At 37.7% G+C, this 16268-nt stretch overlaps 1 protein-coding gene and 1 long non-coding RNA gene across 5 annotated transcripts in view; one reads left to right on the top strand and one right to left on the bottom strand.

Moving 5' to 3' along the window:
* LOC117980887 (uncharacterized) overlaps nucleotides 1–7864 on the bottom strand; it is a 175449-nt gene extending 167585 nt beyond the window's left edge. For 2 of the 4 annotated variants that reach the window (XR_010112726.1, XR_010112727.1), the window contains exon 1: nucleotides 6007–7864. This is a non-coding gene — a long non-coding RNA (uncharacterized LOC117980887). The remainder of the gene's footprint in view (nucleotides 1–6006) is intronic. The other 2 variants (XR_010112728.1, XR_010112729.1) reach the window with 2 other exon arrangements.
* A 1726-nt stretch (nucleotides 7865–9590) lies between these two features.
* FERD3L (Fer3 like bHLH transcription factor) lies at nucleotides 9591–14800 on the top strand. The gene has a single exon (XM_034963774.2). It carries the CDS (start codon nucleotides 11190–11192, stop codon nucleotides 11685–11687), a length of 498 nt encoding a protein of 165 aa, XP_034819665.1. The 5' UTR covers nucleotides 9591–11189; the 3' UTR covers nucleotides 11688–14800.
* The last annotated feature ends 1468 nt before the right edge of the window (nucleotides 14801–16268 follow it).

Here is a 16268-nt window from a genome sequence, read left to right as displayed (position 1 = left end):
TAATACCAACACTTTGGGAGCCTAAGGCAGGAGAATTGCTTGAGTCCAAGAGTTGCAAGCACTGCTTCAGTCCAAGAGGTTGAGACCAGCCTAGGAAACATGGCGAGACCTCGTCTCAATAAAAAATAAAAAATTAGCTGGATGTTGTGGTTCGTGCCTGTGGTACCAGCTACTGGGGAGGCTGAGTGAGAGGATTGCTTGAACACAGGAGGTTGAGGCTGTAGTGAGCCGTGTTCATGCCACTCCAGCCTGGGTGACAGGGTGAGACCATGTCTAGAGAGAGAGAGAGAAAGAGGAAGAGAAAGACAAAGGGAAAAGAAACCAACATAGCTAAAAATGAGTGAGGGAGAAGGGAAAAAATGAAATGTGTTCTCATAGGTATTAGGGTGTAAAAATAGTGTAATATGTAGCACCCTGTAAGACATGAAGATTACTTTTACCCTGAGAGAGACAGAAACTTACTAAGAGTTTCCACTTGTCTGTCAAATAAATATATTAAACTTAAGGTGATTGAAATGGATCTCCTGATGTTTGCCATGCCCTAGATCTCCTCTTCCTGGGGTTTTTCTTAGGTTAGTTGATCACAACTCTTTCTTTCCAGGTACACAGGCCAAAACTTTGAGATCATTCTTGACTCTTGTCTTTTCTTCACAATCTACACACAATCCATCAACACATCTTGTTGAACTTTCTTCAAATTACATCCAGAAAACAATCCCTTGATATCACTGCACCCACTACCAATATGGGTTACTGCATAGCCCCTCATCAGGTTTCCCTCTCCCTCCTTGTCTCCCATAGATTCTATTCTCAACACATTAGCCAGAGGGAATCCTTTCAAACTGCAAGTAAATCGTCAAAAGTTTCCAATGGATTACATCTTACTCAAAGTAAAAGTCAAGATCCTTAAATGGCTAAAAAGGTCCTTCATTGTATAATCCTGACTCCTGTTGCCAAACTGACCTCATCACCTAGTATCCTTCTTTCCCTTCACTTCTTTCTGTCATAGTGGCCTTTGTGATGTTACTCCAATATCCCCAGCATCTTTCTACCTTATCTTCTTTGAAATGTCAGTTCTTTCTGCCTGGAAACTTCTCACCTGATATGCACTTAACTAACTCCCTATTGCCTTCGAGTATTTATTCGAATATCATACTTCTTCTTAATAACCCTATTTAAAGTAGCAACTTGCCCCCAAATTCCAGCACTCCTGATCACCCGTATACTGAACAATTTCTCCCATAGCACTCGCCACCTTCAACACAATAACGATTTTTAAAATTCAGATACCTATCTTGTTCACTGATTTATACCCAACTCTTAGATCAATTTCTGGATCAAGGCTTAAATCAAGCATTTCATAAGCATTCAATAAAATTGTTTTGAAAAAAAATTGTAGAATATATTGTCAAATTTACTTTGCAATAAACTTACTGTGCAATAGGATAACATTATTCTAATCTGTTATATGTTAATGCAAGTAGTATAATAATGTATAATATGAATTATATTTTAAAATTTTACTTTTTCATTAAGTGGGAGTACCTCTTAATAAACTAGGCTCAATCAAATGAAACTGCCCATTTTTTAGGTTAAAAATAGATTGATTTTTGTCAGTTTCCTGTGTTTCAACTTATACTAATACTTTCTTCACATCATAAATGAATAGTATAATAGCAAAAACATTTGAAAAAAATATTAAATTACAAAATCACACATATAGCATTTAGTCTCCAAATATACAAATAACTTATAGATTTAAGGATTAATGTAAAACCTATAACATTTATTACAAAGAAAATCACTTTTAAAAATAATATTCCAAGATGTAGTATAAGAAATGAGAAAAAAATTATTTGAGCATAGTAGTTTATAGCATCCTGGGGGATTTTTTTCCTTTATACCTCTCTAATTTTCCACATTTACAAAAAGGAACAAAGATTTTGGAGAGGGTTCAAACAACAACTAATGTAAGAACTAATATAACTGAAAATTTGAAAGATAGATTTACCCCAAAGGCTAACTGAAATGGAATTATTTCATAGGAAGAGAAAAAAACCTGAGATGAAAAAAGTAATGACAGATTTTAAGCAGTTTTTATAAATTATACTTTAAAAATAGATGTAAAGAAGCATATCTATCTGCTTAATCTTCAAATCATCTTCTGGATTTTTAGGTGCCAGCAGAAAGCATACCACTTTAATAAAGAGATATGAGATGCACTAGAAGTATACTCCCACCTTTACTCTCTATTTGAGAGCTACAGCTCTACTCTGCAGGTCATATGAAGTCCCAGTTTTCTGTTGCTCTGCCATTCTCTAAGGCAGGTGTAAGCAACCTATTACCTGAGAACCGCATTCTGCCTTCCTTCCACTTTTGTAAAGAAAGTTCTTAATAGCTACACCCATTCAGTTATGTATTGTCTATGCCACTACAATGGCAGACTTGAGTAGTTGTGGCAGAGACCATACAGCCTGCAAAACCTAAAATATGTACTATCTGGCCCTTTACAGAAAAAAACTTCCCAAATCTTGCCATACAGTGATATCCTTTGCTACGTGGCTAATTCTAGCTCACTACCAACATTCCCACATTTTAGGCAATGAGAAGAAGGCAACAAAACCAAGCAGAGGGCACATCATTTGCTATCCAAAAGACCAAATTTAAGTTGCACATATCGATGCTACTCATTATCCCATTGGCATCAAGGTAGTGGGGTAAAAATATGCCACTTAAAATATGTGTGGGTGGTTCTATTACCAAAAGGCAGAAAGAGCAAGTAGATGTTGAGGAACAACGTGCAGTCTCTACCAGATTATCTATGGCACAAAGAAGGTAATGTAGGTGGATAGGATCAGCAGTTGCCTACATCATTTAATTTGGCAACATTACACAATGAGATTAGTTCATCTTAACAAAGAGAAGCACTTCACACAGTAAAAGACTGTTCTGTCCAGTAACTTTACCTCTTCCTTCCTTATTCCTAGTTGAATGTAATTTACCTACAGCCTGCTAATACTAATATTTGAAAGAGTAGATCATCAGATTTGGTGTTTCTTGTCAGTGATTAAAAATAAGCATTCAATCTCTGCACTGGTAACTTTAAGGCAGTATGCACACCTCCTGCGCAGAGCTGCTTCTTGTTACTCTCTAACACCTCAGTGTAACTTCAAAGACAGAAGCTACAGATTCAGTTGTTTCAGGAGCATTTTTATATTCTCTTTTCACCTCCCCCAACCCATGTGAGATACATATATACGCATAAATCTAATATACACTCAACAAATTCATATTCACTTATATTTTTGATGGCCTTACCTTGGCAATTATACATATTAGGTGTACCAGGGTACCAGGGAATATGGAGATAGGCTCAATAAATGGAGCAGGAGTGAGAAAGCTATAACCCAAGGGCCAAGTCCAGCCCACTGCCTAATTTTGTAAGTGAAGTTTTAGAGAACACAGCGATGCTTATTCATTTGCACATTGTCTGTGGCTCCTTTTGTACTACAAAACTGGAGTTGAGTAGTTCCAACAGGACTCATGACCTGTACAAACTAAATTATTTACTCTTTCATCCATTAAAGAAAATGTTAGCCAATCCCTAAACCACAGCATTCTAGAGTCCTTATTTTTATTTGAACCTAGATTATAATCAAAATGGCAAGAAATTAGTTGGACTATAAGCAAGAATTTTTAAACTATAAATATAGTTAAAAATATAGACAAATCCTAGAATTGATTTCCTTTTATATTTGAATTCTTTTCCTAGCACTCCTAAGAACAGAAAAAGTTCTTATTTAGTTTAGAAATTTTTTCATAAAATGAGTAAGTTTAATAAAATATGATAGTCTTTTCAATAAATGTTTCTGGGTCAATTGAAAACCAAATAAATTTTGACCACCGCCTTCATTACTCATACCATACAAAAATCATTTCTAGGTTGGTTACAGTTCTAAATGTTAAAGAAAAAACAGGCTTTTAGAAGAAAGCATAAAATAATATCTTCATGATGTTAAAATATGTTAAGATTTCTTAAACATGATATAAACAACACTAAGGAGTAAAAAATCATAGTTTTGACTACACTAAAAATAAGAACTTCTTTTCATCTAAAGATATTAAATGATTCATACTTCCTGATTTCAAAATTTACTACAAAGCTACAGTAAACAAAACAATGTGGTTCTTACATAAAGACTGGCAAATAAACCAATGAAATAAAATAGAATGCCCAGAAATAAACCCTCACATATATGGTCAAATGATTTCTGACAAGGATACCAAGATCATTCAATAGAGAAAAGATAGTTTTTTGTTTTTTGTTTTTTTTAACTAACGGCATCAGGAAAACTGAATATCCTCATGTAAAAGAATGAAGCTGGACCCTTACCTAACACCATATACAAAAACTGAGTTGAAACGGATCAAGGACCTAAACATAAGAACATAAGGCCTAAAACTAAAATCTCTTAGAAAAAAAAAAAAAAAGATTTACAACATAGGATTTGGCAGTGATTTCTTAGATATGATGCCAAAGGCCCAAGCAAAAAGAAAATATAGACAAATTGGACTTCATGAAAATGTAAAACTTTTGCACATCAAAAGACACCATTAATAGAGTAAAAAGACAACTTATAGAGTGAGAAAAGTATTTGCAAATCATGTATCTGATAAAAGATTGATATCCAGGATATATAGAGAACATTTTCACTTACATATACATAAAGAAACAATTATTATTTTTCTCAGAATACTTTTCAGATGTATACAAGGTTTCAAAATGTATAACACATAGAATGAGTCATAGAAACTTTTTGTCCGGTAAAGTTCTTGGAAAAAAAAGAAACAACCCAATTCAAAAATGAGTGGAAGACCTGAAGAGACATTTCTCAAAAAAAAGATACACAAATAGCCAACAGGCATATAAAAAGATCCTCAACATCACTAATCATTAGGGAAATGCAAATCAAAGCTGTAATAGGACACAAACTCACACCCATAAAGGTGGCTACTATCTAAACAAACAAACATAAAACAAGTGTTGGTGAGAATATGGAGTAACTGGAGCCTTTGCACAGTGTTGGTGGGAATGTAAAATGGTAGAGCCACTGTGAAAAAGAGTTTAGTGGTTCCTCAAAAAATTAAAACTAGACAGCAGCACAAATGAGCCTGAAGGACATTATGTTAAATGAAATAAATCAGGCACAGAAAAATACCACATGGTCTTATTCACATGTAGGTGCCAAAAATGTGGAGCTCATGAAGTAGAGAATGGAATTGTGGGTTTTCAGAGTCTTGGAAGGGTAGTGGGAGGGGAGGATAGAAAGAGGTTGGTTAAAGAATACAAAATTATTTTTAAAATTAAAAACAGAGTTACCAAATTATTAGCAACTCCACTTCTGGGGACACATCCAAAAAAATTGAAAGCAGGGTCTCAAAATGATTTGTAGATATCCATGTTTATAGCAGCATTATTCACAATAACTAAAATCTGGAAGCAACCCAAGTGTCCATCAACAGATGAATGGATAAACAAAGTGTGGCATATACATACAGTGGAATATCATTCAACCCTAAAAAGAAAGGAAATTCTAATGTGTGTTAAAATATAGATGGCTCTCTAGGACATTATGCTAAGTGAAATGAGCCAGTCACAAAAGGACAAATACTGTATAATTCCACTTGTATGAGTTACCCAGAGTAGTCAAATTTAAAGAGACAGAAAGTAGAATGGTGGTTGCCAGGGGCTGAGGAAAGGAGAGAATGAGGAGTTACTTTTTTAATGAATATGGAGTTTTCATTTTATAAAATTAAAAGAGTTCTTGAGATGGATGATGGTGATGCACAATATTATGAATGTATTTAATACCACCGAACTGTACACTTACAAATAGGTAAAGCGATAAATTTTATGTTATATGGATTTTACCGCCATAAAAATTGGAAGAAATATAAATGAATTTTTTTTTTTTTTTTTTTTTTGAGACGGAGTCTTACTCTCACCTAGACTGGAGTGCAGTGGTGTGATCTCGGCTCACTGCAAGCTCCGCCTCCCAGGTTCACGCCATTCTCCTGCCTCAGCCTCCCGAGTAGCTGGGACTACAGGCGCCCGCTACCATGCCAGGCTAATTTGTTTGTATTTTTAGTAGAGACGGAGTTTCACCGTGTTAGCCAGGATGGTCTCGATCTCCTGACCTCGTGATCCGCCCGCCTCGGCCTCCCAAAGTGCTAGGTTTACAGGCGTGAGCCACTGCGCCCGGCCTGAAATTTTTAAATATACCATAAAGAGAGTGAAAAGGAAAGCCACAGAGTTGGGAGAAGATATTTACATTACATACGTCTGACATGGAACTTATACCCAGAATATTCGTACAAATCAATTTTTTAAATTAGAAAAATCCAATAAACAGTGGAGCAGTACTTTATTAAAGAGTCAGTAACTAATCGGCTAACATGAAATGGTGCTCAATTTTACTGATCATAAGGGAAATGTAAATTAAAACTGAAATGTGATACGCATACACATCTTTAAGACAGCTTAAATTAAAAAGATAGAAAATGGCAAGTATTGGCGAGGATGTGAAGAAATTGGAACTCCAATATATCATTTGTGACAGTGTCAATTATTACAACCATTTTGGAAAACAATTTTATAGTAACCACTAAAACTGAACATATGCATAATCTATTCCAATTCCAGGTGTATCCCAAACAGGAAAGGATAAATGTACTCACAAAAAGATATGTACAATAACCTCTATGACACTGCTATTTGTAGTAACTAAAAATTGGAAACTATCCAAATGTCCACCAACAAGAAAAGGAAAGAACAAATAAATAGTGGTATATTTACACAGTGAAATATTATTCAACAATGAGAATATGCACAAATTGCATAAATAAAATATTGACTGAAAGACACAATAGTATACAGAATATAATTTATTTTTATAGATTATGCATATGCTCACTCTGTGAAACAGTCTCAAGCTATAAACTTAACTGTTTTTACATTACCTCAAGCTTCAAAAAGGCATTCCATTTCTTGATTTGGGCACTGGTTTCATGGATACATTCACTTTGAAAATTCAAGAAGCTGCACGTATATAATTTGCGAATTTTAAAGTACATACACTGAGCTTCAAAAAAGTTTACCTAAAATATGAAATGAAAAAAAAAACAAAATAAATGGATATATATTCTTCTATCTCTAAAACCAGCCATGGTCACAGCCATACATAATTTGAAATTGAATAGGAAGAAGACACTGGTCCCTTCTCCAGGTCAGTGGAAGGAGTACTTCTTATGCCTTTCTCCTACAATCATCACAGACATCTACCTTCGTCATATCTTTATCATTTGCCCTAAAAGTTAATGTTTCCGGAATAAAAGACGAAGGGACATGAGGAAGAAAAGGTAGCGTTTTTTTAATTGGGGGGATTTATATATTTGCTTTACTCCCTGGATGCTTTATTTATCTACCTTTCTCCCCTTAGCACCATTAAACCCAGGCTTCAGCTCATTCAAGAATTACGGCTTAAGTTATTCTTGGTCATTTTTTTTTCTTTTTGCTTTGATTCTGAACAGTTTAATAGTATAAACAAAATGTTTTATGTCTAATAGGAATGGTCAATAGAAATAAACTAGATAATCAAATAAGCAAAACTGATTGTCATTTCATAATCATTTCTTGAAATATTTTGAGTAAAATTTGTGAGGAGTTATCAAACTTTTTATAAATGCTTCCCTATAGGTCACTGAATAACTATAAACTATAGGCCTAGAACACAGAGGAACTGTGTTGAACTTAGCTTTTTTTAATCCTCAATTGAGTTTTTAAAAAACATCTCTCTCTTAACTTTCAAATCTAGAAATGAAAATAATGATTCCTTCCAATAGGAAGAACTGTAACATCACTTGGTACTTTATAAATTTACTGCTTTTGCCATATATATTTACTGTGGAACCAAATACCCACAAAAGTCTTCTAAAAATAAAATGACCATTTCACAATAAGCAGAGAAAAAGAATTTCAGTTATTCCTATAAGTAATTATAATTATAAATGAAATAACTATAATTGTTAATTTATATAACTAATTATAATTATAAATAAAAACACTCATAACTTAGATTTTAACATTTTTTGCTTTAATTATATTAGCATGATTATAACCTTGTAAGATAAACAGAAATTAAGGTGTATAAACAGAAGTGTTTATCCTGGGATTTTTATGATGAAATAAAAAAGAAAATATTTTAAAATAATTGCTGTAGGTGTACCTATTAGGACATTTAAAAAATTCCTAATACTTTAATACAAGTATTTCAACCCAGTTCTAGGCACTGGTTCCATTACTTTTGCTACAGTTCCTTTTGTGATATGATTATTGAAATCTCCATTCTCTGCCAGGTGCAGTGGCTCAGGCCAGTAATCTCAGCACTTTGGAAGGTCAAGGTGAGAGGATTGGTTGAGGCCTGAGCAAAATAGTTAGACCTCCTCTCTAAAAAACAAAACCTTTAGCCTGATGAGGTGGCCAGTGCCTGCAGTCCTAGGTACTCGGGAGGCTGAGGCAGGAGAGTTGCTTGGGCCCAGGAGTTTGAGGCACAGTAAGCTATGATTGTAGCACTGCGCTCCAGCCTCAATGACTGAGTGAGGCTCTGTTGAAAGAGAGAAGAAGGAAAGAAAAAGAAAGAAAGAGAGAGAGAAAGAAAGAAAGAGAGAGAGAGAGAGAGAGAAAGAAAGAGAAGGAAAGAAAGAAAGAAAGAAAGAAAGAAAGAAAGAAAGAAAGAAAAAGGAGTAAGGGGGAGGGAGGGAGAGAGGAAGGAAGGAAAGAAGGGAGGGAGGAAGGAAGGAAAGAAGGAAGGAAGGAAGGAAGGAAGGCAGGCAGGCAAGCAAGAAAGATTCATTCCCTTGGCTAAAATCATAAAGGAGTTCAGTCCAATGAAACTATCTCTTTAGTCTCATGAAGACTTCTGACCCCCATTTTATGAAATTTTAAATTTAAATATCAACCATATTTTCCTTCATTGTTTTCCAGTGTATTATATTGCGAAACCAGATTCTCAATTGACTGAGGTGTTTAATCCACTTGCAAATAGGTTGTAAATGAATAAAAAATAAGTCACTGAGAAGCATTTAACATAATTTTAAAATCAACAATAAATTTGTCCAAATATTTAATAACATATTAATTTAAACAAGGGTTAGAAAGCATGTTACTACTTTTTTGAAACAAAAATCAGTTCTCCCATTTACTAGCTTCATAGCCACTGTTGACAATCCTATTATTTATTTTTCAGCCTTCCCTTTGAAAGAAGCTTAGCAAAAATCAACTAAGTAATAACCAAAGATCTCATTCTCTTTAACATCTTCCAGGATCACAAATTTCAATTATTCTCTGCCTGAGTTATCACAATTCAAACTGGAGAATGAAGAGTAAACACAAGCAAAAGAAGATAAAATCTATTAAAAGATCGAGAGACACCAGACACAAATGGGTTAAAAGAAGAAGAAGAATTAAAGGTTATACTGTTTTGATTACACAGATAGAGGCTAGGAAGAAGAAAATGAATTGAGATTACCTGTTAGAAATAGGCGGTTTCTGGTTTCTGGGAGCTGTCCAATGTACTGAGTGAACCATCATAACCACAACTTAACCCTCTTAATAGGGACTGATGTCTTGGGCAGTTCTCTTTTGAACCGGGATGTTTCTACATTCATCTTTTTAGGCTATTTCTTCTAATCTACCTTTAAAATTATCTTCTAATCTGTCACTTTGACACAATGGGTCTTTTAAATAAATCTTTGCACAGTACTGAATAATTAAGTAAATATAGTTATTGGCAAACAAAGAAAAAGAACCCTTTTGTTAAAATATTTGGGATACTCGAGATAATATAAAATGAGTAAACTCTTATTTTTCTTATGCCAAATTTAAAATCTCTTTCTTATCTCAAAAATAACGATCTAACGATAGCCAAAAAGCTCCCTTAAATATACTTCAATAAATCATTGTTTCTGCACTTAAATCTTACTGTAGGACAATACAAATCAATGAGGAAAATACGCCAGATGGAAGTGTTAGGTTTTTTTCTTTGTTCAGGAACAAATACTCGATCCGCAATTTAAAAGTCCGAAGACTCCTCAGCAGAGGGTGAGCTGATTGACTCTTTGGCTTATCAAGGGCAAATCGCATTTCTGAAAAGAGCTTGAAGTGGTTTTGTTTGTGAGGAGAGTTTGCTTTGTCCCCCACACTGAAAAGTATACAGCAAAGCCCGAGCATAGAAAATATCCTGAGCTTAAATTTCTCATTTTATTGCCATCATAACTTTTCCTCTTGGAATAAAATCCTCTATTTTATATGAGTAGGAGATAAAGGTAGGGAAAGGAAAGTCAAGTATCTCAATTGTTAGGCTGATTGCATCCAAACAGACTTTAGAAGTCAGGGTTTGTAACGTGGCAGGAGAGCTGTTTGCGATGCCCTGGAAAGAAAAGAAAGCCGGTTCCAACAGCGACTCTGGGGAATGCACTCTCGGTCCCCCTGCCATGCTTACTTAAGCTAATTGAAGGTCTTGCCTTTCAGCAGCCGCTGCACTGGGATACCAGACAAACAGCTCCCCTCGATGCCAGGCAGGCAGGGCCCCTCTTCAGGACATCATTAAAAGCACATGCACTTGCTCCACATCCATTGGCAGATGGTGGCAAGATTCAAGACTCCTACCCTGAAGTCAAGGAGAAGCCATCGCGGTGGAAAACATCCTCGCTTTGAAAATCCAACACGAAATTAAAGAACTACACGAGATAAGGAGCCTGGAGAACATTAGTTGGCTGCAGGGGTGAAGACAGACACAAAAAGCACAGCAGGTAAGACCTGGGGGTTGTTGCCAACAAGGAACTGTCCCGGGTGGCGCAGAGAAAAGGATCTCAGAACTGGAGGCCTGTCCCTTTGAGTCTTCCATGCGTGCTCAAGCTTGTCATCTTCCATAAGCTTCGAGAGAAGGGACGTTGTCAGAGCATTCCTTATCGGTGCGACTAATCCTGTTATCAGCTTGGTTATAAATATTTAATGTTCCCTGGCCTTTCGGTGATGGTGCCCCATCAGATTCAAGGCTGTTAAGAATCCCCACCAGCAGCCTCGCCCCTCCCTGCGGAAAACCGATGAGAGGCAGGGCCAAGCCGAAGCGATGGCGGCCTATCCGGAGAGCTGCGTGGACACTACGGTGCTGGACTTCGTCGCAGACCTGTCCCTGGCCTCCCCGAGACGCCCTCTCCTCTGCGACTTCGCACCCGGGGTCTCCTTGGGGGACCCAGCCCTTGCGCTCCGAGAGGGAAGACTCAGGAGGATGGCGCGGTTTGAAGAGGGGGACCCAGAAGAAGTGGAGTGCGAAGTGGACCAGGGGGACGGAGAAGAGGAGGAAGAGGAGCGCGGAAGAGGTGTCTCCCTATTAGGCCGCCCCAAGAGGAAAAGGGTGATCACCTACGCCCAGCGCCAGGCCGCCAACATCCGCGAAAGGAAGCGGATGTTCAACCTCAACGAGGCCTTTGACCAGCTGCGGAGGAAGGTGCCCACGTTTGCTTACGAGAAAAGGCTGTCCCGGATCGAGACCCTCCGCCTGGCCATCGTCTACATCTCCTTCATGACCGAGCTCTTGGAGAGCTGTGAGAAGAAGGAAAGCGGCTGAGCCTGGTGTGGAGAGTCTGCCCTTCCTCGTCTGGTAGTGCTGGGGTGTGTCAGGACCGGGCACTGGGTGAGGCTAAAGGGCCGGGAGGGAGGCCCCAAGACGGAACGTCTGGTCTTCTGGAGGTCGGGGTCGAGATTGTAAGATCCCCACATCCGCTGAGCAGAGTGGCTGCTGTAGAGTTCCTATCTACGCGACCGCCCTAAGTGAAGTCGGGGTCAGGGGCGAGCGGGGAAGTCAGAGAGCGTGAGGCTGAGTCGGGGCCGTTCAGGCTGCTCCTAAGAGCTTCCGAGGGCTGGGTGGGTGGGAAGTGAACCCTCCTCGCAAATGGCAGACTTTGGAGCTTCTATAAAATCTAACCTCTCCTCTTCACATTTTTTTTCATAGAGATAATAAAGTAGAAATTCTTACTTTTTAAAAAGCCTCAAGGGTCGGTGGTACGCCATCCCCAGCAGGCGCTCCAGCGGGCGCCTGCGTGGAGGGTCTGAAGCAGACGCCGCAAGGGTGCGGGGGTGCGAGCTTTTCTGATAGCCAGAGGGTTCTGCCTGGTCCTCCGAGGCTTGTCCAGGAACTGAGGAAAGGAAAAATGGAAGGCAGAGCAGTCGAGACGAACTGCTGACAAAGTGCGACCTCTGAGAAGGGACACCCTTCCTGTCTTCCATTCCCTCTCCCTCCCGTCCCTTCCTCTCTCCCGCGCGCAAGCCCTCTCTCTTCCTTTCTCCCTCCCCTTCGCCACCTAGTTGATCCCAGACGGACCATAGCTCCTTGTCCCAGGGCCACAGTGGTGTTCATTCAGTGCCTTAGCTAGAGTGCAAATCTACGCTTTGCATCTAAAGTGCAGCATCAGCTTCCGTGTTCCAGTGCCTTCAGGCCCCAGGCCAGAGTAAGGGGCGAGTGCACTCGGGTCACTCCTGGGCCGCAGGGGGCCTTGGGCGCCCTGCAGCTTCGCCACCAGCCACCGCTACCAACTGTCCCCCGGCCAGGGGTTGGGGTATGAAGGGGCCTGGATCTTTCTAGGAGCAGGGCCGCCTGAGCGCGCTCACTTTTACATTTTTAGCGGTAGGTAGGAAAGATAGCTTTCACTCTAATGGCTTCTAGAGACTACCAGGGGAGACAAAAAGTCCAAAGAGGAGATGCCTTCTGACGCCTTGCAAAACGCCTGCCATGCAGATGAGGTTGAAGCGGGTCCATGCTGAGAGGCCGCCTCTAGTTTGGACCCGTGCCATTCCAGGATTCTTCCTTCTAGGTGACGTGCTAATACCAGAACTGGGGTCTTTCAGAAAGGAGTGGGTAACTGAGTAGAGGAACCCGATTGAATAATGCCCACCTAAACATAAATTCAGTAATCCTAAAGGATAATCCCCAGTGATTATTCCAACACTTTATTTCGCCCCTCATTGCACACAGGAATAGGCGGGAGCCTGTGCGAACACACAATTCTCTTAATCATGCTTTCGGAAATAGAATTCATTTAATTAATAAGTAACATATACTCATCCTAGAAATTTTGGAAAACAAAATTTCAAAAAAGAGAAAATTCGAATCACTCCACGTTACCATACTGTTAGCATTTTCATCTATTTCTTTCCAGTCTTTTTTTCCCTGTGCAGTTATAAATTCAATATATTTAACTAATTCGAGATACTTTGGGATACTGATATTTTTCCACTTGGCATTATAGAAGGTGCAATGTTTTCCCTTAACTTTAAAAATTATTCAAATGTGATTTTGATTACCATATCTTATTGTCATATCCATGTATCACACCACCAGCCCTTTACAGATAGATAGCTATTTCCTTTTTAAAAAATAAATGATGCTGCTAAGAGCATTCTTGTAAATGCCTTCTCTGTCTATTATTATTTCCTAACATTTGATACCTAGAAGTGAAATTTCTGGATTCAAGTTTGTGGATATAAATGGCCAGATTCCCTTCTTGGTGGGTTCTGCCCGTTCACTCTCCCACCCTCTAGCATTGCAGGGATTTGCCTGTTTCCCAGCCCCTTCATTAGTACTTCGAATATTTGAAACTTTTCTTAGTTTTCCTTTTCATAGGACCTGGATTAGTTCTGAAACGAGTCCCCACTCCCAAGATGTTTTTTTACTTTTACTGTGTCTTTCCACCAATAATTTTTTCAACTGCGCCATAAGAACATCAGGATAAACAGGTAAACAAAAAAAAAATACATAAACAGCTAACACCAAACAACAACAAAGCCCCATAGAGTGTTGTTTTTTCTTATTCTTCCACCAATTCAATTTCTCCTGGAAATTAAACGTCATTCTTTTTTAAAAAATCATCTGAAAGTGTTGAATAAATAAAAAGAAAAAAAAGTAATTCCAATCTAGGAATTCTTAATATTTTGTTGAAAGAACCAGTTTTGAAAACCAGAAATAAAGCAAAATTGTGTAGACCAGGGACCATCAACATTCCTAAGTCGTGAGGAGTCAACACAGCCACCCATTTTCCTTAGTCTTCTCCATCATATTCTAATACATTTTGTTCCTAGAAAGCAAATAATATTCCTCCAGTGAATACCTCTTCATCATAGTAAATGATACCTAAAAAACTTCTAAATTAAAAGTTATTTTCTTATTATCAATAGAGGAATTATCCACCCTTCTTAAAAAAAACTTTAATCGTTTATAAATGCTTTGCTATTTGTAAGTTTACATGTTTAGGAACTGCCTCAAATGTAGCCTTTTAAGATATTTTCATAATAATTTTACTCAGAGTAATTTGAACCCAGGTAAGGATCAGAGTCACATAGAAAGGGATTGACATTCCTTTCATCAAATACCAATAGAGGTAAGACAAAATGATCCACGTCCTGAACTTAAATCGAGTATACCTCCATATTTTGACCCTCAACTTTTCTAAGCATTATTTTAATTTTAGTTTTCCTCATGTCAGATGCATAAAATCAGTGCACCTTTAACACAAGTTTTTTGTTTGTTTGTTTGTTTGAGATGGAGTCTCGCTCTGTCGCCAGGCTGGAGTGCAGTGGTGCGATCTCAGCTCACTGCAACCTCCAACTCCTTGGTTCAAGCGATTCTCCTGCCTCAGACTCCCAAGTAGCTGGGATTACAGGCACACGCCACCACGCCCAGCTAATTTTTAATACAAGGGTTTTTGAATGTAACACCCACTACATTAAAATAGTTTTACTGTTTATTATCTCCTAAACTAATATTGATAGAAATATGAGTAGATATTGCCTTTTCAGTAACTTCAACCAGGTTTTTTTTAAGACCTAATGGTGTCAGTTACTTCTGGAAAATTAAAATAATTTGTTTTTGAAATCTTAAAGTCATTTGAACATTTAGAATCTAAATACCATCTGAGATGTTGCTTGGAGGCGATTTATTTATATACTCTCTACTGATGGAACACTGCCTTTTGGTCTCAAACTAAGTTCCCCATAGCTATCAGATTACTATTAGTATTCAGACATCTAAGCCATAAAAAGATCTAAATGAAATCATATTTGAAAGACATAATTAGGCTTTCTGAGGAATCTAAAAATAATGAGAAGCCCTTACCATCAACAGGGAGTCATTTAGGCTGATCATTTTTTACAGTTAGTTGCCCAATGTTAAAGCAGATTTTGGCAAAATTAAGTGCTGGAAACTGAACCAAATATGCTGCTAGTATGCATAATTCCTACATGCAGACATATGATACAATTAAGACCCTTGGATTAGTGTTTATTATCACATTTGTCAGCATTTCCATTATAAAATAATCTTTTGGGAGGTTGATAACATAGCTGTAAAAATCCTGAGACGAAACTTGATAAGCATGATTTTAGGATACATTTTTTTCTTAATTACAGATCTTCAAAGGAAACTTCTAAAGTAACGAAGCCACAAGTACATTTTACGTGTGCATTTCCAAAATATACCTGATACTTTAAAAAAACAAGAGAATCTATTTAATACAAAATACAAATTAGACTATTATTTTATTTTTATCAAAAAGAGCTAGCAGATTAGTATTGAATGTTAAGTATGAACTTGACTTTTTATAGGATGATATTATTTCATGAAATTATATTTTAAATGTTTTTGGAAAACTGGTGAAGTTTGCTATATATCATTAACTTGGCACAAGTTCACTCAAAGGTTTCTGAACTTTGCCAACATTTTGGGTGAAGTTAGGCCCAATTTCTGGTCAGCACCCTCTCTTCCTGTGAATACTGGACTAAAAAAAGATCACAAAACAAGAGTCAGCAGTTCTGACCATTTTGTTTTGACTTTGGGGTTTCTTTGAATCCAAAGCTTAAAACCAAACCTGGCGGAGGAAGAGAAGGAAAGAAAAGAGGCAATGCAAACTGACAGGAATAAAATACCAGAAAGGTGGAAAAACTTCCTCAAGTCTCTATAAACCAAAGCCTATAAATTTTCACAACATTTTCTGTGACACCAGATTGTCAGTTCTGTGTCTATACCACATTTCTTAAAGGAGTATGAGGAAATGCAAAGAAAAATATGAATGTATTTTCAAACACTCTTCATGGCAAATATGTGGTAGAATCCCACCCTTAATCTGGCAGAAGGCATGGAACATTCGATATGCTGTGA

This window comes from Pan paniscus, chromosome 6, assembly GCF_029289425.2.
Source record: "Pan paniscus chromosome 6, NHGRI_mPanPan1-v2.0_pri, whole genome shotgun sequence".
NCBI lineage: Eukaryota > Metazoa > Chordata > Mammalia > Primates > Hominidae > Pan > Pan paniscus.
The sequence above is the reverse complement of the archived record's forward strand: the minus strand, read 5'-3'. Positions and strand labels throughout refer to the sequence as shown.